Below are 26,607 nucleotides of genomic sequence, written 5' to 3' on the forward strand. Positions count from 1 at the left end.
TCCAACACTATGTTCCAGAGGAGTGGTGATAGCACACCCCCCTGTGGACATCCCCTCGTAACCATCCCTGTAACCAAAACGACTTCTACATTTATGCTTATTGCTCTATTTGACAGCATACTGAATATCCATTCGCTCACGGCCAGGGGGACATTCCTGACATTGAGCTGTTGGGTGATGGTTGGGAAAGTTGTTTTATCAAACGCTCCCTCAATGTCTATGAATATGCCTAGGGTGGATTCTTTATTATCCAGCGATCTTTCAATTCTTCCCACTACTTGATGAAGTGCAGAATCGGTAGATCTTCCCGAAGTATATGCATGTTGATTTGGATGAAGTGGATTATGATTATGAACCAGAACTTCATCTCTTATGTACCTCTCGCATAGCCTTTCCATCGTTTTCAAGAGAAAAGATGTTAGGCTAATTGGTCGGAAAGCCTTCGGTAGGGTGTAATCCATCCTACCTGGTTTTGGTATGAAGACCACACGTACCTCTCTCCACTCTCTAGGAATATATCTTAGAGCCAAGGAGGCTCTGAACATTCCCACAAGGTGCGGCAGAAGTATATCCAGTCCCCACCGTAGTAGGGCTGGATATATGCCGTCAGGCCCTGGTGACTTGAAAGGGGCGAAGCACGATATGGCCCATCTTATCTTTTCCTCATTAATTAATGTTCTGGCAAGATGCCAGTCATTTGGTGTGGGTATGATTATTTCTTCCGTCCAGTTCGGTGCTTTTGAAACGCTAAAACCGGGGAAGTGTGTTTTCATCACTACCTCAGCACTTTCGCAAAGGTTGGAAGTTTTGCTTCCATCTTTCTTTGTTAGTATGCTGATATGTCGATGTGGATCTTTTGAGAGCGCTTTTTGTAGCCTGGAAGCTTGCGGAAAATCTTCGATTTCCTCACAGTAGGCTCTCCAAGCAGCTCTTTGTTTTTGTCTGCAGACTTTCTTAAACTCTCTGAGGTTTGATTGATAAATATCCCAATCCTCTTTAAGTTTGGTGCGTTTTGCTTTATTAAAAGAAGTTCTTGCTGTCTTTCTAATGTGTTCCAGTTCGGTGCACCACCAAGAGTTGGTTTTGCGACTTTTCCTGGACCATCCTTATCGGACAGGATTTTTTTTAAGCGTAGCTTATTTTATTTTGGCTAAATACCGTGTACTTTTCCAATTCTGTATTAGTTCCTGGAGTTAAAGCCTTTTCATTCCGCAGAACATCTTCTAAGAGGCGGTTGTAGAGTTCTACATCCGTCCTCCTAGGGTCGCGAGATTTGATAAGGCTTTTTTCCAGACTAATAATATAGGTCAATCAGCGGTGATCAGACATAGAGATGTCCTCTGAGACCTGCCAGTTCTGAATTTTATTAGATATTTCTGCTGTTGCTAGCGTGATGTCTATAACTGGTTGGCTACGAACATTAATAAATGTAGGTTCCGTGCCTCTATTTAAGATATACAAATCTTTACTAATAATATAGTCATAAAGAGACTTACCTCGAGAGTTGTTATCTTTGCTGTTCCAGCCTAGATGGTGAGAATTCGAATCGCAGCCGATAATAAGTTCTACCTTCTGGCTGAGACAATGGTCTACCAGATCTTCCATCTCCTTTGTTGGTGGTAGGGTGGCTGCATCTGAGGGTAGGTAGACCGATGCTAGTCTCAACTCTCTGTTTTTGCCTTTTCCCATGGGCATTTTACTTTAACAGCAGTTACGTCTGAGGTGCAAAACTGCACCAGGTGGAGGCTTTGATTTTCCTGGGAACATATATTGCTGTTCTCGGTTGTTGGTTGCTTGGTAAGCTGAAGATTTGACCATTTAGACTGCCAAAACCAGTTATTTTGGTCTTAATTATCCAAGGTTCTTGGATTAATGCTATTGCATCCTCCCTAGGTGGCGGCAGAGTGCCGCGGTTGCCACTTTTTTGTGCTGGAGGTTGCATTGAATAATCATTACCTTTTTCCCGAAGTCCCGTCGCGTCGGTAGGTACCGTACACGTTAGGTAGAGCAGATTGGGTTCTTGAAGACCCTGTACCTTTGATTTCCCCTACTGGTTCTTCCATTGATCTTTTACTAAGGATGATGTGAAAGATCTGTTATATGTTTCCCTGTGATCCATGCTTTTGAACTTTGTTTCAAAGATCATTAACTGTTTGAGTTGCGAATCGGAAAAGAAAATTTCTTTTTGTAGAACTTGGAGAACAAATATGTATCACACTAAAAACTTTCAAAAAAGATAACATAACATACGTCAACACGCGTGGGATAATGAACATAGAGTTCAGTGGAGAGATTCAAGTATAGTCCTGAAAGAAACAGATAGTAAAAAGAGAAAAATCAAAGAAGCGGCTCTAATTATGCTAAATGAAAACAATTGTGTCGCAAATTCCTCGGTAGAATGCAGTAGGATGTGGTTACCCATACTAAAAGAGGAAGTCAATAAAAAGAAAATACCACGATAATAAGTCATTAACATATCGAGTTAGTACATATTTTATATTTTAGTTTTATTTATATAATATCTATGTATTATTAATATTATTTATAATTTAAAATAGCATACATACATTAAAGTCAGAATTTGGTATTAGTTTTGAGAGTAAACTAAATGTAAGCCCAAATACTTACGATGTCAGGATAGTATCACGAGGTTTTTTCCTGGTTTTCCCTCGTGATTTACTATGGAATCTCTAGCGCGAGAATTTTACTGCCATCGTTGCATTTGTTGTCATTTTAAAGACAGATCACATGCTATGATTTTTTGTGGCGGATATTCTTGAGTTGGGTTTGATTTCATGTAATCGAATGAACTATCTTTTAGTAAAGTCGTCCCAGGAACGCAACTCATCAATATTGGCAATATCATTTTAAAGTCTTCTACTTTAAAATGTATAATACATGCCTGAATTGCCGATATAAATGAGTCAGATTAAATAAATTATTAGAAGAATTTTTTACTAAGCAACAACATTTTTGTTTATTTAGTTATATTTTGTATTTTGACAACGACACCCGACTTGGGCGTCGAAACGTTAATAAATTCATTTTTTTGGTAAAATTGTGGCTTATTTCCCATTTAAAATAGTTCATTTCAAAAAAGACTATTAAAACTGAAGAATACTGAGTACATAATAAAATTGCTTCACTAAATCTGTAGAAACAACAACTAATAAACACAGCTGAGATGACGTGAGTAGAGTAATAACGAATTTCATGGACTGTGTTGGTTATTCCCGTGTTTCATGTTGACTGTGTTGGTTTTTCCCAGCAGTAGATGTTTAAAACCTTGAATATCTCAGGACTCCGTTTGTTGTTACCCTTGACGATTTGCCAAGATCAAATACATGTCAAACAGAAAGTGTTAAAAAGTTGTTTTTTTCATTTTTAGAATATGTTGGCTTCTCCTGTACCCTTCATCAGCGGCGGCTCGTGGCTTTAGGGACAGGGTCGGCAAGGTTTTGTCTCCTCAGCTAGGTATGCCATCTAATTAAAAGGCTTCAATTTCATAGAAGATTTTTGGTTTTTGTTTTTTTTATTTTTTTTTGTTTTTTTGTTTTTTTTTTTGTTTTTTTTTTGTTTTTTCCTATAAATTTAGAACCTAAACCTGTTTATAAATTAACTCTAGTCTATGTTGTTTCGAAGTAGCAAAATGGGTTATAACGTCATTGTAAAATTTATTATTGTTTTGGAGAGGTTTTAAAAGTTTTGTTCTATTGACATTTGAGATAAGTTTGACATTCTCTCTTGTTTCATGGTGTTTCGACAATACGTTTTGACTCTTTTGAGACAAGAGAAATCCCGTTCATTTGAGGCAGAATTTGTCCACATTTGAGCACAATAATTTATTAATTTCGGGAACAGTTTGTTATACCTAATGAATTGCAGTATATAAAATTAAACATATTTTGTAACTTATTCCACCTTCCGAAAATATTTAGATCAGCATATAAAACTGTTAATCAACTTTCTTATTTTATTTGATTCAAGAATGATGGATAATTTTTAATGAACTTGTCTAATAGATATTTTGAAAATTCTTTGGAAATAATAATTGAGTTATCCTTCCACTCAAAAAGGTCCGGAACATTGTTTAAATAATCAAAATGTCAAAAAATTAAGAAAAACTTCGATTTTTTTCTTCGTTTTTTGATTTTAACTTTCCAAGTATTCACTTCTGAGAAAAGTTACAGTGACATAAAAGTTGCGTAATTAAATTTCCTACAATATAGGATTGGTTAAAAATTTTAAAAAGTGTCATCCTTGTTGCATAACAGCAATAATTGCGAAAAAAACATAAAAAATAAGTATTCGCGTTTTATGTTTTTCAACCATTTATGCTACACTTACGACCTTCATATTTTAACCAGAAAACCTTTATGATATAATAAAATAATACTGTAAATTTCATTAAGATCGATTCAAAACATTTTGCAAAATAAATTTTGCAATCCAGCTTTTGCAAAAAAAATTAATTTTTTCAAAATGTTGCAGTACTGACAATAAAGCAGATAGCAAGTTGATTTTTTTTTACATATAGAAGAAAGGTACAGTATTCTTCTACACCGTGTCCACGGATGGTGTGCCCAAGAGGATAAACTTTTTTATTTTCAATTTTAGCGAAAAATTTCATTCTTGATAAAACGTTTTGCTTGTTCTAAAACCCCATAAAACGAAATAAAATTTAAGTTTTTCAAATCCTGCTTAATTTTGTAGCCAATTTTATGTAAATCCCTATAAATTTTTGCACTAAGTTCGAAATTGTAACAATACAAAACGACAGACATTGTCGTTCTCCTTGAAACAACCAATTATTTAATAATTAAATAATTATTAATCCAATAATTTTAATAATGAAATTTATCACAAGATAAATTCTTCATTGAACTCTTAGAATTGTCGAAAAAAAAAAATAACAATTCGCAGAATATTTATCGGAGTTGACAGTTACTAAGCTACATTATGGCTTGACAACACTAGATTATTGTTACATTTTCGAACTTAGTGCAAAAATTTACAGGAATTTACATAAAATTGGCTACAAAATTAATCAGGATTTGAAAAACTTAAATTTTATTTCGTTTTATGGTGTTTAAGAACAAGCAAAACTTTGTATCAAGAATGACATTTTTCGCTAAAATTGAAAATAAAAAAGTTTTTCCTCTTGGGCACCCCATCCGTGGACACACTGTATACGTAAAAATAAATTCAACTTGCTGTCTGCTTTATTTTCAGTTCTGCAACATTTTGAAAAAATGAATTTTTTTGCGAAAGCTGGATTGCAAAATCTATTGAACCGATCTTAATGAAATTCACAGTATTGTTTTAGTATATGATAGTTTTTCTTGGTTAAATTATGAAGGTCCTAAGTGTAGCATAAACGGTTGAAAAACGTAAAACGCGAATACTTGTTTTTTATGATTTTGTCAATTTTGCAATTATTGCTATTTTGCAACAAGGGTGACAATTTTTAAAATTTTTAACTAATCCTATATTGTAGGAAATTTAATTACGCAACTTTTATGTCAGTGCAACTTTTCTCGAAAATGAATACTTTTAAAGTTATAATCAAAAAATGAAGAAAAAAATCGAATTTTTCCTTCATTTTTTGACATTTTGATTATTTAAACAATGTTCCGGAGCTTTTTGAGTGGGAGGATACCTAACTCAAATATTATTATATGAGTTATTTTCAAGCAATTTATGCAAACAAATATGAGTCACCTCTCAACGTCCAAATTAATGTTACTAATATTTTTACAGATGCGCCCTGGTCTATAGGTACGTGTCTTGTTGCCGTTTGCAGATCACCGCTCGACAGATTGTTTATCTGCCGTACTTGCCATTCAAATAAATACGGGGAATATATAATTGGTTGCCTATAGGCTAATATTCCATAGCTTCTTAGTACAAGCAAATGGTCAATCTGGGGACGGCTTGCCGAAGCGGGCCTTGAATTCACACAATCGCAATCGGGTGTATGGCTAGGATCATTAATTTGAAAAGTCTCTTATGCACAGGGATCACTTAACGTATCGGATCGATCGAATTCTTTTAAAAAACAATGAATAAAATTTAGTCTGTATTATCTCACAGATATTTTTTTTATTTCACAGAAACGAATATCATCAACTCTGATTAACTTATATATTTAAAAAAATCTATAATGTGACCATAAATGTGTGGGTCGGCACTGCCGACCCTGACTAGCCGCCACTGCCCTTCATATGTAATTGTCATTACAACCTAACTGTGGCTAATCCCATATAAATATAACACGTAACTCAAACATGCCACAAGCTAACAGTTTCAGAATCTTATTTATTTATATTGTTACAAAATAACATATTTTTAATATTTCAGACCTGCGAAAGCAGGCTAGGCAGCTGGAAAATGAGATTGACTTAAAATTAGTTGCATTTAGTAAACTAGGTGCTGGAATTAAAACACCTAGCACTGCACATGCTGATACTATACCCCTACTTTCTGGTGAAGACACTTTTGAAGCAATGTCTTTGGAAATTGAAGAATTGATAAACAAGGTAAAGTTTCAATAGTTGGTTAATTAATTATTCATTTATTTATTTTCAACGGGATGATGCCCAATATGATTACAAGTTTATAATATAATATTTCAATATAATTACAATTATGTGTGTCAATAATTATTAAAATATAATAAAATATTTATAATAATACAATAAAACATAAATATCACAAACAGATTTTCATATCACAACAATGACTATCTATTCGACAACTACTCAAATAAACATACGCCTGAGGCCAGAAATGAATTAAGCTTTCGGTGCAAAAAAAATCTAGATCAGGGTGACTATTTGCCCATCTTAGTGCTCGAGATAAAAAGTTGTTATACGCATAGTTGGTTCTGTGAATAGGAACATAGAAAGTTTGGTTTAATCGTGTTCTGCGGAGAGGTACATGGAGACCAACCTGCTCAAGTAGCTGAGGACAAAAAACTGTTGAATTAACTATGCCATAAAGCATCTTTGCGTCTTTAATTATTCGTCGGTTTTGCAATGAGAAAATGCCTAGTTGGGTTCTAATTTGATGATAATTTAGTTGATTTAACTCAAAAAGTATACCCAGTTTATATGCTACATATTTCAAGAACTTGTGTTGGACTGTCTCGATTTTTGATGTGTAAATATTATAAGATGGAGACCATACACAAGAACAATACTCTAGATGAGGTCTAACTAAAGAACAATATAGTAGTTTAATTGCTTCGATATTCTGAAAGTCTCTAATGCATCTTTTTATAAAACCAAGCATTTGTAAAGATTTGGAAATTTTTGATGTATAATGTGATTCAAATAAAAGTTTATCTACTCTATGTCATATTATGTATAAGTTTTTAGTTTGTGAAAACTGTCATTATAGATAGCAGTGCGTGAAGGGTTTAAAGTATGCGTGAAGTAACAATGTATTTTAAATGGGACTTACTTTTTCGCACACTTTCAATGGGTTTTTTGGCACACTTTCATATAATCAAATATCCTTAAATTTCGCGTTGTCATGGTGATGACAATATGAGCAATGACTTACAACAAAATTTTTGACAGTTTTGTGGTTTGAAAGTAGTTAGGATTTTTAAATGTCAAAGTTCTAAAATTGTAGAATAGAAATGAATTCCAGTGACGAAGAGTTACAGTTTTTTTATTTGTTTATCGTAGATAAAATATTGTATGAAACTGTGCGTGAAGTACTTTTTGCGAACTTACGCGATGTATAGCACTCGCTCCGTTGTCGCTCGTGCTCTAAAAATCGCGTGCGTTCGCAAAAAGCATACTTCACGAACTGTTTCATAAATAACTATTACAGTCTAAGTTAACTCCCAAATCACGAATTTCAGTAACCCAGTCAACAAGAATATTCTGTATATTATAATTATATTCTATTGGGTCTCTCGATCGTCCAAAAGAAATAGCATGACACTTGGATGCATTCAGGGCCATGGCATTCAACATACACCACTCACTCAACCGATCAAGATCATGTTGAAGATTAATACAATCTTCTGTATTGTTGATAATTGTGTAGAACTTAAGATTATATGCAAAAAGAAGAGGTGAACTGTGCCGGAAGCAGTGGTGTATATCATTGATGAATATGTTAAATAACAGTGGCCCCAAATGGGAACCCTGAGGTACTCCTGAATGAACCTTCATCTCACTGGAAACAAAATCCCTGATACGCACCATCTGAACTCGGTCAATCAAGTATGTTCTCAGCCACTCAAGAAGTGGACCATTAACACCCATTTGTTTAAGTTTAAATATTAAAATATTATGGTTGACCCGATCGAAGGCCTTGGAGAAATCCTTGTATAGTGCATGTACTCTATAGCCCCTCTCCAAGGCCTTCCTCAGGAAGTCCACAAACACTAGTATGTTACATTCGGTTGATCTGCTATTCCGAAATCCAAATTGTTGGTCTACTAGCTGTTTTTCAAGTGAAGCTTTAAGATAGTCACATACAAAACAATATCTTTGGTATTACACTAAAATTATACTAATGGGCCTGTAATTATCTCCCATTTTATAAATAGGTGTTAAAAAACTATTTTTCCAACATTCTGGAAATTCACCCTCATTTAAGGATAGATTAAAGATGTGAAAAAGAGGTCTGGATAATATGAAACAGCAGTTCTTGAGAAAGCTGGGAGGCAATCCACCAGGACCAGGACCCTATTCGCATCCAGTTCTGATAATTTTAGATAAATATCAGATATAGTTCTGTTGAAACCAGTCAAGTTAGTAAGATTAAATGTAGGTGAGTCACTGGGTATGCCACATATTTGAGTGGAATATACTGTAGAAAAATATTCTGCAAAAGATTTACAATATCTGGTCCATGATTGGATTCAACACCACCATACCTTAACACAGCGGGCAATGAGGGCTTTCCCCTCCGTGAATTCACAAACGACCAAAATCCCTTCAAATTATTTCTTAGTGATAATTCTGTCAAGTAAATATGATTTCTGTAGCTTTCAGCTTTTAACAATTTACAATTAGCCCTCAGTTGAGAAAAAGTCTGATAATCCAGAACTGATTTAGATAAAAGATATTTTTTGTGAGCTTTCTTTTTCTAAACTCTCAGGTTCTTCAACTCTAAAGAGAACCAAGGAGAGAATCTACGTTTTGAATACCTTTTTAGGAGGATGAATAATTCTATAGCTAAGTAAACTATATCATAAAAAATATTTACAATTTGATTCAGTGTTTTTCCTAAAAATAAATTATCCCAACAGAACTGCGACAAAAAATCAGTTATTTTCACATAGTCAGCCGACTTGAAGTCCCTATAGAAACCGTCACTAACCAAACCACTATCATTGGGGCGCCTTTTGGTCATCTTTATCTCAAATTCCAGGGGTGGGTGATGCATACCCTCCCTCAAAAGAGCTTCATCAGCTCTGGACACAGTTACATCAGCATTATCGACCAACACCAAGTAATAATCTGAATATCTTTCAATTTATTTAGTTTTAGTAATTAGTTACATTCTTGAAACATTGATATGATTGAGATAGGCCTGGATCCCGCGTACCAAAAAAAGTTTCTTAATAACAAGGTGAAAATGTGTAACCGGCCACCTTAAAAATGGGTTATTTTTGATGTCTTATATCTCCTAAACCTGTTGTCCGATTTAAGTGATTTTTTTAATATGTTATAGCCTTTTTTAACTATTTAGAATGGGAAATGTTTAGTATTTAAAAATGCCACAAGAAAATAGCTTCAGAACAATGTTATAGCCTTATTCCTTGACAATATCGTTATAATAATATTGTTGCTATACAGGTAAATTTTCATTGTATACCGGGTGTACGAATCAAACTGTGTTTTTTTCTTAAAGTTTGCATCACTCTGTGGAATATTCTAGCATTTGTAGAATACTGAAATTAAAACCTAACTATAGCCTCATGCTTTCTCAACATTTTGTTGTTTGATTGATTCGCTTCTGTTGGATAATAAAAAAGTTACGTGCTTTAACAATTAGACATGTTGTTTATCAATACAGGGTGTTTTTAAAAAAATTTGGCAAAGTTTCAGGGGTCTGAAACTATATAAATGAAAAAAATAATGACAGTTTACTTTATAAACTTCCGCGTCCGCAAATGCTTAGTTTCCAAAATAGGGGTGTTGAAATTTTTCTGACAAACTGACGATTTATTTATTTCTTTAAAACCGGTTGAGATATGCAAATGCAATTTGGTGGGTTTTATGACGTAGTTGTTGCATATTTTTTGACATACAATTAAGAATTTAATATTCACCATTGGCGCGCATACGGGTAATATGAGCCATCATATTACCCGTATGCGCGCCAATGGTGAATATGAAATGCTTAATTATATGTCAAAAAAATGTGCAATAACTACGTATTAAAACTCACTAAATTTCATGTGCATGTCTCAACCGGTTTTAAAGTAATAAATAAATCATCAGTTTGTCAGAAAAGTTTCAACACCCCCTATCTCGGAAACGAAGCATTTGCGGACATAAGTTTATAAAGCAAACTGTCATTATTTTTTCATGCAGAATTATCCCCTAAACTTTGCCAAAATTTTTTAAAAACACCGTATATTGATAAACAACATGTATAGTTGTTAAAGCACCTAACTGTTTTATTATCCAACATAAGCGAATCATTCAAACAACAAAATGTTGAGAAAGCATGAGGCTATAGTTAGGTTTTAATTTCAGTATTCTACAAATGCTAGAATATTCCACAGGGTGCTGCAAACTTTAAGAAAAAAACCAGTTTGATTCGTACACCCGGTATACGATCAAAATTTACGTGTTTAGTAACAATATTATAACGATATTGTCAAGGAATAAGGCTATAACATATTAAAAAAATCACTTAAATCGGACGACAGGTTTAGGTGATATAAGACATAAAAAATAACCCATTTTTAAGGTGGCCGGTTAATTTTGGTCCAGAGTGTAGCTTAACAGTGTCTAATTGGACAAACGTTGATGTATGGGAACACTGGAACAGGGGAAGTTTTAATTTGGAACAGGTTACAGGTTTCGAAAGTCAGACTTATTAAAATGCCCAACATATTTGAAACATTTTTTCATATATTATATAAAGTTTGCTATTGAATAAACTTAAAAATAACCTGCTAGTTTTCACAATCACAAACTTGTCAGAATGACATGTTCCACAATTATCAAAATCACGTTCTACAATTAAAACTTACCCTGTTCCAGTGTTCCCATACATCAAAATTTGCCTGACTATACACTGTTAAGCTATTAACCAATTTTTAGCTTGCTATTAATAATCTTTTTTTTGTACTCGGGATCCAGGCCTAATTTAATGTTTGTGGCTTTCACTGAATTTCTGTGTCCTTAATTCTTTATACTCTGTTGTTTGTACATTAATCATAATTCTTTCAATTGTTTGGCAACCAACTACTTTTTGATATTTGTGCGATATTTTCTTTTATATACAGGGTGTCCCGAAAAGATTGGTTATAAATTATACCACAGATTCTGGGGTCAAAAATAGGTTGATTTAACCTAACTTACTTTAGTACAAATGTGCACATAGAAAAAATTACAGCCCTTTGAAGTTGCAAAATGAAAATCAATTTTTTCCCATATATCGAAAAACATTAAAGATTTTTTATTGAAAATGGACGTGTAGCATTATTATAGCAAGAACATCTTTAAAAAAAATTATAGTGAAATTTTTGCGCCCCATAAAAATTTTATGGAGTTTTGTTCCCTTAAACCCCCCAAACTTTTGTGTACGTTCCAGTTAAATTATTATTGTGCTACCATTTTTTTTTCCTGGAAGCCGTCTGTTGTGAACCGGTTGTACTGCAGCCACTTGGCTTATTGTACATCTTCCATTGTTTATGAAACCCATTCCAGAATTCTGGAACCCTGTACCAGCTTGTACAGGTCTAGTGGGTGGGTGCCATATAAATTTGGAGTCATTTCGATGTCTCCGAAAAGTGTTTGCCGCCTCCGATCCAATGCCTCACAGTCATGCAAGATATGGTTGACTGTTTCAGGTTCTCTGTTACAGAGTCTGCAGCTCAAGTCTCCATGAAACAGCCCCATTGTATGTAGGTGACCCTTAACTGGCGCATGTCCAGTGAGGAAACCTGTTATGAATGACTCTGAGCTGATTCCTGCTTGTTTTCAGCAGTAACTCAGCTCTACTAGCACATGTCCGTCCGATATACATCTTGCCATGTGTTTGACCGGGTACCCTCTCCCAGTGTGAGTTGTGTTGGCTTCGGATCCAGGCTTTTTTTCGTTCGCGGACGGTGCTTTTTGGCACTCCGACGGCCGGCTCTGGACCCAGGTATTTTGTAGCTGATGCTCTCTTGGCAAGTGCATCAGCTCTTTCATTGCCGTATATGCCCCGATGACCTGGAACCCATACCAGTATAACACTGTTATGTTGTGCCAGTCTATCAAGTTCTTGTCGACATTCCCACACCAGCCTAGAGTTCACCTTAGGGCTTATAAGAGCCCCAATGGCTGCTTGGCTATCTGTGCATATGTTAACCCGCTGCAGTTCGAATGCCCTCAGGTTGTTTTCTCTTGCACACTGCAAGATTGCATAAATCTCTGCCTTAAATACGGAGGTACATTCACCCAGTGGAATAGAAATGTTGAAATTTCCACCACTGTAGAATATTCCTGCGCCCGAACCGTCTGCAGTTTTAGACCCGTCCGTATACCAGGTGCAACCCTGCAGTCTGTGTCGAGAGTTTCCTCTGTCCCATTCGTCTCGTGGGCAAATGTCCACTTGAAAAGGTACTTCAGGCATATATCTTGATGTCATATGGTCAGAAATCATCATCCATTCGGCATCATTAATTTCATTCGTTATTTTACTGTCCTGATTTAACTGGTACGTTGCTCAGGTTTTCTCGCAGTCTATAATAGCCCATTCTCGCCTCACCTCTTATTGTTATATGTAAAGGAGGGAGATCCAGTAGTGCCTCCATAGCTGCCGTAGGTGTGCCCCTCATAGCCCCCGTGATCCCGAGACAAGCAAGTCTTTGCACCTTGCTTAATTTGATGATGGCACTTTTTTGCTGCACTTTTGGCCACCATACCACTGATGCATATGTAATTGTGGGTTTTACCACCATGTTATAAGTCCAATATACCATGTCTGGTCTCAAACCCCACATTTTTCCATGAGTACGTCTGGCTACCATTAACGTAGATACCGCTCTCTTCGTTATTCTTTCTATCTGCTGATTCCAAGTAAGTCTTGAGTCTAATATTATCCCCAGATACTTTACTTCACTCACCAGATTTAAATGTACACCATTTAGACTTAGAGGACCCAATTCCTCTGAATTCCTTCTTTTAGTAAATTTCATGATTTTGGACTTTAGAGGACTACATTTGAAGTCCATTCTGTAACTACGGTCAGAGCCTGTTGCATTCGATCTCTGACTGTACCATTAAATTTTCCGTGGGCTAAGATGACTAGGTCATCCGCATAGCCCAGGACGTGATGCCTATCGTTGTCGAGTCTAGCTATCAGGCCATCCATGCTACCGTGCTACCATTAGTTAAAGATAGTATTTTTAAAACTTTTTTGCCTCTTAGTACTTTCTCGAAAAGCCAGTGTTTATCGAGATATTTCGAATATTTGTCGAATCCACCACATATTTGTACATACAGAATAAGCCAAATAAAAACGGAACATATGCAGTTAATAGAGTGTATCGGAACTACGTTTGAAATAGTCGACTAATATAAAAGTTTGACACACATAAATCATAACAACTCAACTACCTGTCTTCTTAGGCTAAGGCTACGGCCATAAAAGCGACAATTTACGGTGCCATAAAAGCAGTAAAATGAAGCACGAAAATTGGTCCCGCGGTGAGTGTAGTGGATGGCCAGACTGAGCTGTAAAATATCGCGAAGCAATATCGAACGGGTCCATCTTCAGCGTCATGTCGCAAACAAATGGACCTAGGTCCAAATTTGTAGCTCATCTAGCCACAACCACGACCAAAACACTGTATTTACATCTCGCGACACGCCGTAATTTACATCCCCGTCAAGCCATGCTTTTTACTGCAGTTACTGCAGTTACTGCCGGTTCATTTTATTGCTGTTACAGCGCCGTAAGAGCAGTAAAATGAAGCGGCCGTAAAAAGCATGACCAGATGGGGATGCAAATTACAGCGTATCGCGAGATGTAAATACAGTGTTTCGGTCGTTGTTGTGGTAAGATGAGCTACAAATTTGGACCCAGATCCTTCTTACCAGGACCCATTTTCGCGCTCCATTTTACTGCTCTTATGGCGCCGTAAATTGTCGCTTGTCTGGTCTTTGCCTTAGCCTAAAAGGAAACAGGTAGTTGAGTTGCTATGATTTATGTTTGTCAAACTTTTATATTGGTAGACTATTTCAAACGGAGTTCCGATATACTGTATTAACTGCGTATGTTCCGTTTTTATTTGGCTTATTCTGTATATGGTTAAGTACGATTATAGATACCTGTTAATAATCTGAAAATCTATTTATAATTTACATTTTTAGGTATATTTTGAAAAAGAAGCTACATCTCGATAAAAAATGACTTATGAAAAAAAGACTAAGAGTCAAAAGTTTTAAAAACACTGTGCTTAACTAATGGTACCACAATAATATTTTAATTGGAACGTACACAAACATTTGGGGGTTTAAAGGAACAAAACCCCCATAAAATTTTAACGTAAATATATTGAAAAAGAAGGCACATCTCGATAAAAACTAGCTTATCGAAAAAATACTAGGAGAAAAAAGTTTTAAAAACGTTGTGTTTAACTAATGGTACCACAATAATGAATTAATTGGAACGTACATAATAGTTTGGGGGGTTTAAGGGAACAAAAGCCCCATAAATTTTATATGGGGTCGACAAATTTCACTATAATTTTGTTTTAAGATGTTCCTGCTATAAACATGATACATGTCCATTTTCAATAAAAAATCTAATAGTTTTCGATATATTGAAAAAAATCGATTTTCATTTTGTAACTTCAAAGGGCTGTAACTTTTTTTATGAGCACATTTGTACTAAAGTAAGTTAGGTTCAATCGAACTATTTTTGACTCCAGAATGTGTGGTATAATTTATGACCAATCTTTTTGGGAGACCCTGTATATTACATACCATGTTTTATATATTACCATGATTTTAACTAGAAAAATAAAGAGTTAAAGTCAAAGTTGCAGTCAAAATTATACTTAAATTGATTTTTTTTTTCAGTTAACACAAATAAATGAGACACTCTCGGAGCAACCAGTTACTGGTGCTGCAATGATGCACACTTTGCAGAGACATAAAGATATTTTGGCCGATCTTTCTCGAGATTTTAGGAAGACCAATTCACTACGAGAAAGCCAACGGCAGAGGGAAGACCTTCTAAGAGGAACTGATAATTTTAGAAGTGATGGAATTAATAATAGAAGAGATATATACCTTAAAGAAAACCAACATATACATAAGTATGTTTTCTAATTGCTTAAATTGAATAAGTAATTTCATTGTACCAAATCATTTCATTGTATCAAATTTCACCTAAGCCAGCAAATTAAAACTTTTTTAGAATAAACCAGAGGTTTAGCCTCGGAGGTGTTACCAGAGAAGGTTCCCATTGTTTTCAGTCTGGTAGGATGTAGAATGACATTTTTGGATGTTGTTTTATGTGCTATTAGATTGAAACTTAGTTTTTTGATAGCAGTTGCCGCTAGGGCATCCCTGCCATTTCGTTCGTTGCAATCCGTGACTGCACGCCGGGGTTGGTCCTAGTTGGGTCAGAGAGAGCAGCATATGTGCCTCCTGATGAGAGACTAATGAGTTTCGAAACTGGTAGAGGTGTTTGCTGCACTCTCTGATTGAACTGGAATAATGATGCGGCTGTAGTTTCGTCTTGCAACGAAATTGAAAATGGTTATTAATTTTTGATTTACATGTTTACTCCGATTGGAGTACGAAGGGAACCATTCTCGTTGGAACTTTACCGCGCTGAGCAGATGGGACGTGAATTATAAATTGTAAAATTCCTTCATCTTCCTTAGTCTCAGCATCCTTTATGGCTTGCAAATTGTAGAAGCCTCGGAGGTGTTACCAGAGAAGGTTCCCATTGTTTTCAATCTGGTGGGATGTAGAATAACATTTTTGGATGTTGTTTTATGTGCTATTAGATTGAAAACTTAGTTTTTTTGATAGCAGTTGCCGCTAGGGCATCCCTGCCATTTCGTTCGTTGCAATCCGTGACTGCACGCCGGGGTTTGTCCTAGTTGGGTCAGAGAGAGCAGCATATATGTGCCTCCTTATGAGAGACTAATAAGTTTCGAAACCTGTAGAGGTGCTTGCTGCACTCTCTGATTGAACTGGAATAATGATGCGGCTGTAGTTTCGTGTTGCAACGAAATTGAAAATGGTTATTCATTTTTTTTTAATAACTTTTCTTTGGAATTAACAAAAATTTTTAAGAGGGCAATGACCACAAAAGCTTCAGTAAATACGTTATAATTTGATATATTTTTTAATCAGTCATGTATTAGAATTGTATACAAAAACCAACTGTGTCATTGGAATATTACTCAGAACCACATCAAAAAGAGGGACTATTATGACTTGTGTGATTTTCTCAATTTAAGAATATGATTACAGAGAAACCTCGGCTTGGTGCATTTTGAAATGACTTAGTTTAGGTTAGATTGAATCCGAATGGGAGCTTAAGCACACTTCCACTCGATCTAATCAGTGTATTGTGGCTCATTCGTAGGTTAAAATAATTGTCCTTTCAGCCCTGCCTTTTTAACAAAAAGATGAAGAAAATTTTTTTAAGTAAAATCCTTTATACAACGTATATAATTTATTAAAATTTCCTAAAAAGGGCTACATCACATATGCAGAACATTTTTGATCTGATTACAGATCATCATCAGTGCTGGACAGGATGCTCAGGATGTAGCACCAGCGTGGATAAAAAAGGCAAAAAAATAAGATGTAACTCGACAAATTAAACAAACATAAAAATATACTTGGTGCTACGTAACTTTAAGTCTTCAGAGATCTAGGAGTGTGGATTATTAATAGATTTTAAAAATAATAGAAACTCAATTGCTCGGGGGGCGCTATAATTAAAAGAAAATTACGAAAGACGAAGCTTACTTAAAACTTCAAAATAAAATAATGAAAGTAACATGTTAATAAAAATATATAGTTATCATAAGATACAAACACATTTACATAAATATAAATATAACATGACTTACCATAGTGTTCTCAGTTGAATATCATTTAGGAATAAGAGAAAAGGGATCAGATAATAATTAATAGTCAAAAGCATTATTACAAAATACTCAAATTTTTATTAAAATTAAAATAAAAAGAAAATGATGGATCTTTTGTAGATGTACAATATGTACAATGTTTACAAAAACGATAAAAAAGTTTACAATGTCATATAGTCCTGTCCTTATTCTTCACGCTGTGAATTTCCAAAGAATGAATTTACATAAAAAGTACAAAAAAGGTTGTTTCCACGAAAAGTTTCAGCAAAACTAAATAAACTTTCAAATGACTCTGCTCATATTGACTTTTAAATAACTTTTGAGGTATTTAGGATTATCTTTAGCACTTAATCCATAACTGTTTACAAAAAGAAACTTAGGTAGTGTACACTAAAATAAACTGGCTCCTTGCCTAACAGCGGCATTTGGCTTGTGACTAGGAAGTCACGAAAGGAGAACAGTTTCCAACACTACATAGGTGCTTCTAATAATCAACATTTTCAGGAACTAAAAAAACTTGATTAAGAACTATGTCATAACTTAATCTTTGAACTTAACTTTCTCAGAAAACCGCCAAAGCGGCTTCTGCCGAGGCTCAACAAACCTCTGTCTTTGAAAGCCCAAACGTCAATTGCTTAATCTCACAACTTGAATACCTCTCCTCAAACCAAAACGCTTCCTTCCAAAAACCCACTCCATTTCCCTGATTCTACCCTACTCATCCAATCAACCAATAAGAAAAAAGTTTAATCCTTCCTTCTTTCATCAATGACTAATAAAAAAATATCTAAGCTTCCTACACTTTTTATCGACCAATAGGGGAAAACAAAATATATTTTAAGACAAATCTACTTAGTAGGGAACCATCCAAAATTAGTTTGCAAAGTCAGCAAAACTCGCTTGGTTCTACAGTTCTCAGGAAATATATTGCTGAGTGCACAATCCGACACCTGTACTCTCTAATACTGAATTAGCACGTATGTGTATCTAACTCCCAGAATTCGTGGAGCCAAAACGATCGTTAGCTACATTGTAACTCTTTTTTACATCACAAACTGAACACAGGAAATCGAATATAGATACCTATGACCGTAAAATATAATAACGTCTTTCTTTAACAAGACGGATAAACTTCATATTCTCACTTTTTTTTTAACAGAAATAAATTTACATTCGCTTGGCATATGGAGCGATATTTTTATGTCTACAGGATGGGACAAAAATATGTTACGATACATTTACAATTTTTGGTTTCTGCATAAGGCAAAATAATTGCGTTCTTTTGAACCGTTTCAAGGAGGCAAGTTGTTAACGACCGTTCAAGAGAGGAAGTATTCAGAACCTCTGAACGTTTTCAACTCAAGTGAGGATCAAATGGTGCCAGGGGCCCAATCATGTAATATTTAAACATCCATGTTACCTATAACAATTCTAGTTAGTTTCCATGACCGTATAGTTTTAAAGAGTTTTTACCCAAATATTTTCCTTTTTCCTTGTGGATTTGTAAAAAGATAGAAGAACATTTCATTTCAGTTCGAGCTACCACAAGTGATCCTGATGATAGGTGAAACTTCGAAACACATTTAGAACTATCCAAGTAGCACCGAACGGGTTTATTAAGTCTTTTAAGGATGCTTTAAAACTGTAGAATAAAACTAAAATTAAAATTGCAATAAAACCGTTTTCAGCCTAAAAGGACCCACACTGAAAGAGGTCAATAAAACCAAAAATAAAAACCTTAAAATTTTGTTTTCTTAAGCAACTGGTTTTAAAGCTGCTGTGAAGGTGCTTTTAAAACCATGTTAAAAGACACTTTAAGGCAGGCAATTTTATAGCAAACTTAAAAAGGTTTCTTAAATGGAGACGTTTAAAGACAATTTACCATATTAAATGATTCCTTAAACCCATATACTCCATATAGGCCAACCAATTTTTACATGTGTTACGATAGGTAGATACGTATTTGTAACCATAAAATAATAAAAATTACTTGGTTATTTCGGACTGTCAAGGTAGAAAAACACTTGGGCACCCAACTTTATTGATAATGTTAACAAAAATAGGTCTAAATAACTCACGTGCCCTAAAATTTCTGACTTTTGGCGATTAAAAAATAATAATAAAACAATTTAAATCCGAAAAATATTAATTTGAAAGAAAAATAATTTTATGTACAATTTTAATGTTTTAATGTTAAAATAAATCGATTTTATCTCTTTAAGTCGCTTATTTATAATTTTTATGTAAGCTGTATATTGTAATCTATCATGGCTTTCAGCATCTCCAGAAAACAATATGGCCGAAAACCAAATAAAACTATTTAGTCCATCGACAGAGAATTGTTAAGATCAAATGGTTTTATTTTATACCTTTCCAAGAGCATAATATATCCTACATAAAAGCAATGTTGCCTTGGAATTAAAACCGTATAGGTTTAATCCGGCTGTCAATAATGCCACTCGGTTTTAATGTGAATCTAACCCTAAAATCGATTCGTCGTAGTGCGGTATATTCTTTGAAAAATAAGCCGTAATGACCAGTTTGTTTATATTTTAAGTACTTGCGACTTATTTCTTCCATACTAACTGTACTTCCACTTTTTACAACACACTACACCACCGTTTCGCTCTAAAACCAATGGCCGACCATTTTGGACATGAAAGAAGAGGGAAATAGTTTAGTTTTATTATTTCTAACAAGAAGCATAGTTTATACTCTTTACGATAACCAAACTGATTCAGTTAAGGTACTAGTACACTTTAAAAGACCAAAAATAATCATTTTTTTCTCAGAACCTTTATTAAATATTATTAAATATTAAAATATTAAAATTAAATATTATTTTTACATATTAATATCTAACTTTGAGAGAGTACAAAAAATATACCTTTTTTCATTTATGCACGTACATTAATATTATATAGGGCGCAAAAGTCGTGGCTTCGAAAAATGATGGCGGACAGTTAATCTCAGGATTGGGATATCTGAAACAAAAAAATTGTACTGCATTTAAAGAAGAAAGGTTTCTTACGTGACAATTTACCACAATTTGACCAAAAAATAAAAAATCAATATTTTTGAACCATGAAAAACTGAAAGAAAACGGGCGATTTTTTCATAAATATTTTTCAAATGTCCGTAAAATCTTTGTTTTGCGGAATTTTTCACTAACGGTGGTAAATTGTCACGTAAGAAACCTTCCCTTTTCAAATGCTTTTTTGTTTCAGAGATCCCAATCCTGAGATTAACTGTCCGCCATCGGAACTACTTTTTTTCGAGGCCTCGACTTTGGCGCTCTCTACAATATTATTGTACGTGCATAAATAAAAAAAGATATATTTTTTGTATTCTCTAAGAGTTAGATATTAATATGTAAAAAGTTTTACGTTCATTTTTAATAAAGTTTCTGAGGAAAAAAATCTTGAAAAAATGCTTATTTTTGGTCTTCTAAAGTGTACTAGTACCTTCAGTTTACATTTTTAGCGACATGTTTCATATTATAACAGATATTTTATGTGATGTTCTTCAAAAAAAAAAGATCCTAAATATTAATTTTTATTTAAACTAAATACAGTAAAACCTCCTTTAACCGAAACGGCTGATTTCGTCAATAAAAAGTAAATTTTTATCGCAAAACGGAAACAATTCGATGTTAATTTGTCAACATCCTCAACATTGCTTTCATATAAGTAAAGAACGCAATTAAATATACAACACAGTACGAAATCATCTCATAGTATTTTTTAATACCAACTTTGACCAATAATAGGTACTATGTAATTTGATACAAGAAAAATACAAAAAGCAATGATATTTTTAACCGAAATTCTTGTTATCCGAAACGGCCTCCCCCCAATAGGGAACAAACTGAAATTGATAAAGTTGAGTGCTACTTTGTAAAGAGTTTAAAAAGCATAATATGACGGACGAGGGTAAGTCTGACAACTTACCTACCGTTGATGTCTTCATGGTGGCAACTTTTATAAAAAGTAGTGAAAGCTATTCTATTGGAGAAATGCGAGGTGTCAAGGCAAATAAGTAAGAGTTATTAATAAGCATGTTTAAACCGTTTATAACAATAGTCTGGTACCATTATATTATAGTATACGGTTTACCCCGTGGGTTTGATCTACCTACCTCTAATCGAAGGATTTCGTATATCCTGGAAAAGAGTACGGTGTAATTTGCATTATAATAAAGATTATATTTTATTGTAATATTTATTAGTACCTACTGGAGCCTTTCATTATTGTGTTCAAAGCCTTCTGAGAAAAGATTATGGTGATTAGCAGACGTACCGATAGAACGTGTACATAGCCAATAAAATCCTTTTTTACAAAGTTAATAATACGCATAAATAAGAAGAATCATTATTGTAATTTTACAAGTTATTATCTTTATCATCTCAGCTTATACTTACACCGCATCCCTCGGTAGACCGCAAGCTATAGTAGAAACCCGACTGTAGACCGCATACTATAGTAGCACCAATACTTTTTAGTTACTCTTACTTTTATTAATAAAAGTTTTGTTTATTTTTAAGTTACTTGTTTCTTCTTTGTTCTTCAACACAAGAAACGACAAAAGTAATTCATAAAAAAGAACTTTTTGATACATGTCAACAGAGATAAAATGTTAATATTTTGCCTGTCACAGAAAAAATCATTTTTGCCACAGAGTAAAACAAGATATTTTTCCACCTACCTCTACCGAAAGTATACTTTTCCGGACCTGATTGTAGGGAGCAAAGTTGTACTTTTCCTCCCTAGGTAGGAAAAGTAAAAGTGACGTCATTGTATTTTATTCATAAAATATAACTTATTGACGCCCTGTACAATATCTATTTTCTATTACGTAAGTATCTATACATTTTAACGTTTATTTATAAAACACCCTGTATTTTGCAGAATGGTAAAAACAGTAAATTGTTATTTTGATTTAACAATGTTTACATTAATAATTTGACTTATATTTGACAGTTGACAGTTATATTGTACCTACTTGTTAGTTTTAGTTTTAATAAATTTTGTTGGTTAGTTACATAAATAAATTAAGTAAAAATGAAAAAATGGCTTGTTTTTTGAGGAAGGTGGAAAAACAATATGTATAACATGGAAGTAAAGTGCCTTTTCCTCCCTTGAATGATTACTGCCCTCCGCTACGCGTCGGGCAGTAAACTTCATTCTCGGGAGGAAAAGTAGCACTTTCCTCCCTTGTTATACAAATAGCTATTAACTATATGTATTATTTATCTATGGGCAAACTGCATTAAATGCAATAGCCCACCGAACGGGCAAACGATACGAGTGGCCTATGACGTCAGACCCCAGCTCTCGCTTTTGAAGTTGTTTGAAACGGAAATTTTAGGCGCGGAACTTTGATCAGATGTTGTACGTACATTATTCATTGTTAAGACGTAATATTTTGAATATAACATTTTAAAACATAAATTAACAATTTTATGCAAAACAAATTTTTTAGTGCAAGTTCCCTGTTATTTCGGTTAACGGAGGTTTTACTGTAAAAAGGACTCATCAAAAGAAGCGAAGCATTTTTTAATTCTATTTTTGACAAAGCAAGCAGTATGACCGTCATTAATACTTCGAAAAGATGTAGGTGTGATGATGATATGAGCAAGAATGCAATTACTATACAATACAGCGCATTATATTTTTTTAAAATATATGATCATATTTTAATGGAAATGGATGTACGTTTTCAGGATTGTGATAAATTAAAATTCGTAAGCTTAGCAGATACAACAAAGTTTGTTCATTCACGCTTTTCAAAAATATATTTTGAGTTTTATGGCAAAAAATTTACTAAAATTCAGACTTAGAAGTGAGCTCTACCTCCTTTAAAATGTGAATTTGCAAGAATTGGTTATAAAATTACAATCAATTAAAGACCCTGTTACAAGCCTATAATTTGTTTTGTTTAATCCTGACAATTCCATCGACAAGCGTATCCGTAGAAGTTTTTCGTGCTTAAAAACTTTTACAAGAAAGACTATCTATCCAGTTTGACTGTTATCGCACTCATAGAGAACTATTGAATGAACTTGTGCAGAAACATCCTTTCTATGTAGACCAGGGTAATAAGCTAGAAATAGACCATGTTCGGGACACTCAAAGATCCAGATAGCTGACTACTTTTTTAGTTATTGTATACCTATAGGATGAAAACCTACCTGTTTCCTGCCAAGAGTTCGCGTCCGTTTTTTAATTATTAACAATTTAGTGCAAAAATCGCGATTTTTTCGATTTTTTGCACTCCATTCAAAAGCTAAATAGTTGACATAAAATTACAAAATTTAATTTTTTTAGAACATTAAAAAAACCTTCAAAATGCCGATTTTTGAAAGTTAAAAAGTTAATTTGTTGCTACGCAAACTGCAAAATAAGTGAAAATCGTTATTTGTTAATAACTTTTACTAAAACTACCTTAGAACTTTAGTGTTTCACCCAAAGTTGGGTATTGGGGTACTTAACAAACCCTCAAAATTGGAGACCGATCCATTAATTAGTTTAAGAGATATTCTAATTGTTTATCCCAGAGACCTTTATTTTGCAATAACATAAGACAGAAAATAATGAAGATAGGGCAATTCTGAGTATGCCAAATGAAAGTAGAAAACTGATACTATCAAAATGTACTAAAAAACGATAAAAAGATTATCTAATATAGTCAAAAATTATAATGCCAAATTTGTGAAATTTTGTAGTTTAAAAACATTTATAATAACTTTAAAAATATTGTCTGTAGAAAAAGTCATTTTACATATTAGAAAAGCTGGTATTTTACACGAATTTTTAAAAATGTAGTGTAATTGGTGACTAGTCGTGGTAAGTGAAGGGAGAGCTGGGAGCCGACAAATGCACGAGTTCAAAAACTAAAAAAAGCAACTTAAAACTACTATCATTTTCTATATCTCGGGATCTACTGAATATATTTTGATCGTTCTTTTTGAAGTTATACTTCTTTACGCGCGATGAGGGTGAATTTTTATATGTTAAAACTAGGCGCATACGCATCACCCAGGCGCATACGCGCATTATAACTTTGTTCTAATTGGATGTTCAAATGACATGTCAAAAATTATCCAATATGGCAGCTGTAGGACAGCTGTGGTTTGGAGGAAAAGGTAAAGGTAAACAAATGTATAATATATTAGTTTTATTGTTGTGAGGACAGAAACAAAACAGTTTATAATATTGTAGTGACTTTTAAATAGTTTTTAAAAGCAACAGGTACGTAATAATTGTTAATGTATCATGGGTATAAACCTACCTGTTTGATCTGCCAAAATACATAGTATGTAATAATGTAATACTTTTATTTATATAATTTGATTACCATCAATATTCACCTAATATATTGTTTTCTTACTATATGTTTTGTTGTATGTTTTTTCAATTCTAAAGTCCACTTTACATCAACAATAATTGAATAAGAAATTGACAACAAGTTATTCAAGGTCAAATTTGGCTTATACAAAACACAATTCTACATCCAATTTTGCCGTGAATAAAAAGAAAATAAAGAAATTTGACAAAATAAAACATATCCAATTGTTCTATTTCATCAAATTCCTTCATTTTTTTTACAAACCATACATTTTGTACTCGTCAAATTTGGCCTTGAATAACTTTGTCAATTTCTTGTTCAATTTATTGTTGATGTAAAGTGCACTTAAATCATTTCAATTCAAAATTAAAATAATTTGATCAATTTTCAAAATATCACAAGTTTAATGACGTTCTACACCTTCGGCAAAGAATTAAGGATTTGCATGAAATTTTAGTATGTTATAGTTTACTTCAAAAAACTAAGACTTGATTTTTTAAAAAATGTTTTACCGTGCCGTTTAATTACTATTAAGAGTCAAAGTTAAGTTTTAACATGGGCTCTTATGGGAATTCTTAAAAAGTTAATAACTTTTGACCCAAATTTACGATTTTTAATTATTTGTGCTTAAATTAAAGGTATTTTTGTAAGGAATAACATATTAAAAAATGAGGATTGTTTACCGTACCATTATTAAATAAAAGTGAAATTACTGTTTCGAAATTTAACAAAGTTGCTAGTAGTGAGATCAGCTGCACTCATAATTATATCCGAAACGTACGTGTCATTCACATGACCTCGGTGGTCTAGTTGTTGAGCGTTCGGTCAGAGTTCGAAACGTTCCGGGTTCCAATCCTGTACGATTCATTTTTTTTTTTAGTTGTTTTAATAAAAATTTTTTGGAAGTGGTAGATAAGAAAGTTAGTTTAATATTTAAATAGAATACAATTACTTCGTTAAAATTATATAATAGAAGTATAACTTCTTACGTGCGTACAAAGTACACACACATTCTTTTTTAAATCTGTATGTAATTTTTCTGTACATTCCAAATATGTAATTTGTCTAGACATTTATTAATTAATAAACAGTTTTAACTTGTTTAAACAATTTTTGAAAAAATAATTTTTTCCCAAAAATCCATGATTTTAATCATACTATCCCTATTAATCATAGAAAAAATTAAAGTATACTTTAATAAATAAATTATCTTCAATAAATAATTATCTAATAAAAATCATTTATTTATTAAATTGTACTTTAACTTTTTCTGTGATCATTAATGATACTATGATTAAAAAAATAGATTTTTGTAAAAAAAATATTTTTTCAAGAATGGTTTAAACAAATTAGACTGTTTATTAATTAATAAATTTATAAACAAATTGCGTATTTGTAATGTACGTAAAAATTACATACCAATTAAAAAAAGAAAGATCAAAATCCATTGAGTTGATCCGGAGATACAGCAAATTATATTCGTTTGAAATTGCTTTTTCGGTATTTTAACTCGCTGGATTTGTAGGTTCCCCCTAGTAATCGTTTGCACTACATTTTTGAAAAATCGTAGAGGGTGCTTTGAAGGTATAATGTTTGTGCAAATTTTTTAAGAAAAAATACAAATCGCCTTCTTTAAAATGACATTAATGAGATTCCTTAATTATTATAAACAAATTAGCTGTGAATTAAAAAAACATTTAGCCCAGGCTAAATTTTTTTATTTGAAAATTCGTGTTAAAATACTATTTTTTCGAATATATAAAAAGATTGTTTCTACGAACAACATTTTTAAAGTTATTCTAAATGTTTATAAACTACAAAATTTTAAAAATTTGGCATTGGGATTTTTGACTATGTTAATCATTTTTTTTATAAAAAAAAATTAATGGGAAAATCCCAATAGTTGGCTGTATACCATAGTTTAAAAAACCAATACAGAAGTAAAAACT

The 26,607-nt window shown here is 33.3% G+C and overlaps 1 protein-coding gene across 1 annotated transcript in view; it reads left to right on the forward strand.

Annotated features, from left to right (window-relative positions):
• Positions 1–26,607, forward strand: part of LOC114336239 (Golgi SNAP receptor complex member 1) — a 44,228-nt gene that overhangs the window by 13,668 nt on the left and 3,953 nt on the right. The window contains exons 2-3 of the mRNA XM_050644152.1: positions 6,361–6,539; positions 15,276–15,514. Of these exons, the coding sequence (XP_050500109.1) occupies positions 6,361–6,539; positions 15,276–15,514 (418 nt within the window). The remainder of the gene's footprint in view (positions 1–6,360; positions 6,540–15,275; positions 15,515–26,607) is intronic.

The sequence above is a fragment of the Diabrotica virgifera genome, chromosome 2 (genome assembly GCF_917563875.1).
Source record: "Diabrotica virgifera virgifera chromosome 2, PGI_DIABVI_V3a".
In the NCBI taxonomy this organism is placed as follows: Eukaryota; Metazoa; Arthropoda; class Insecta; order Coleoptera; family Chrysomelidae; genus Diabrotica; species Diabrotica virgifera.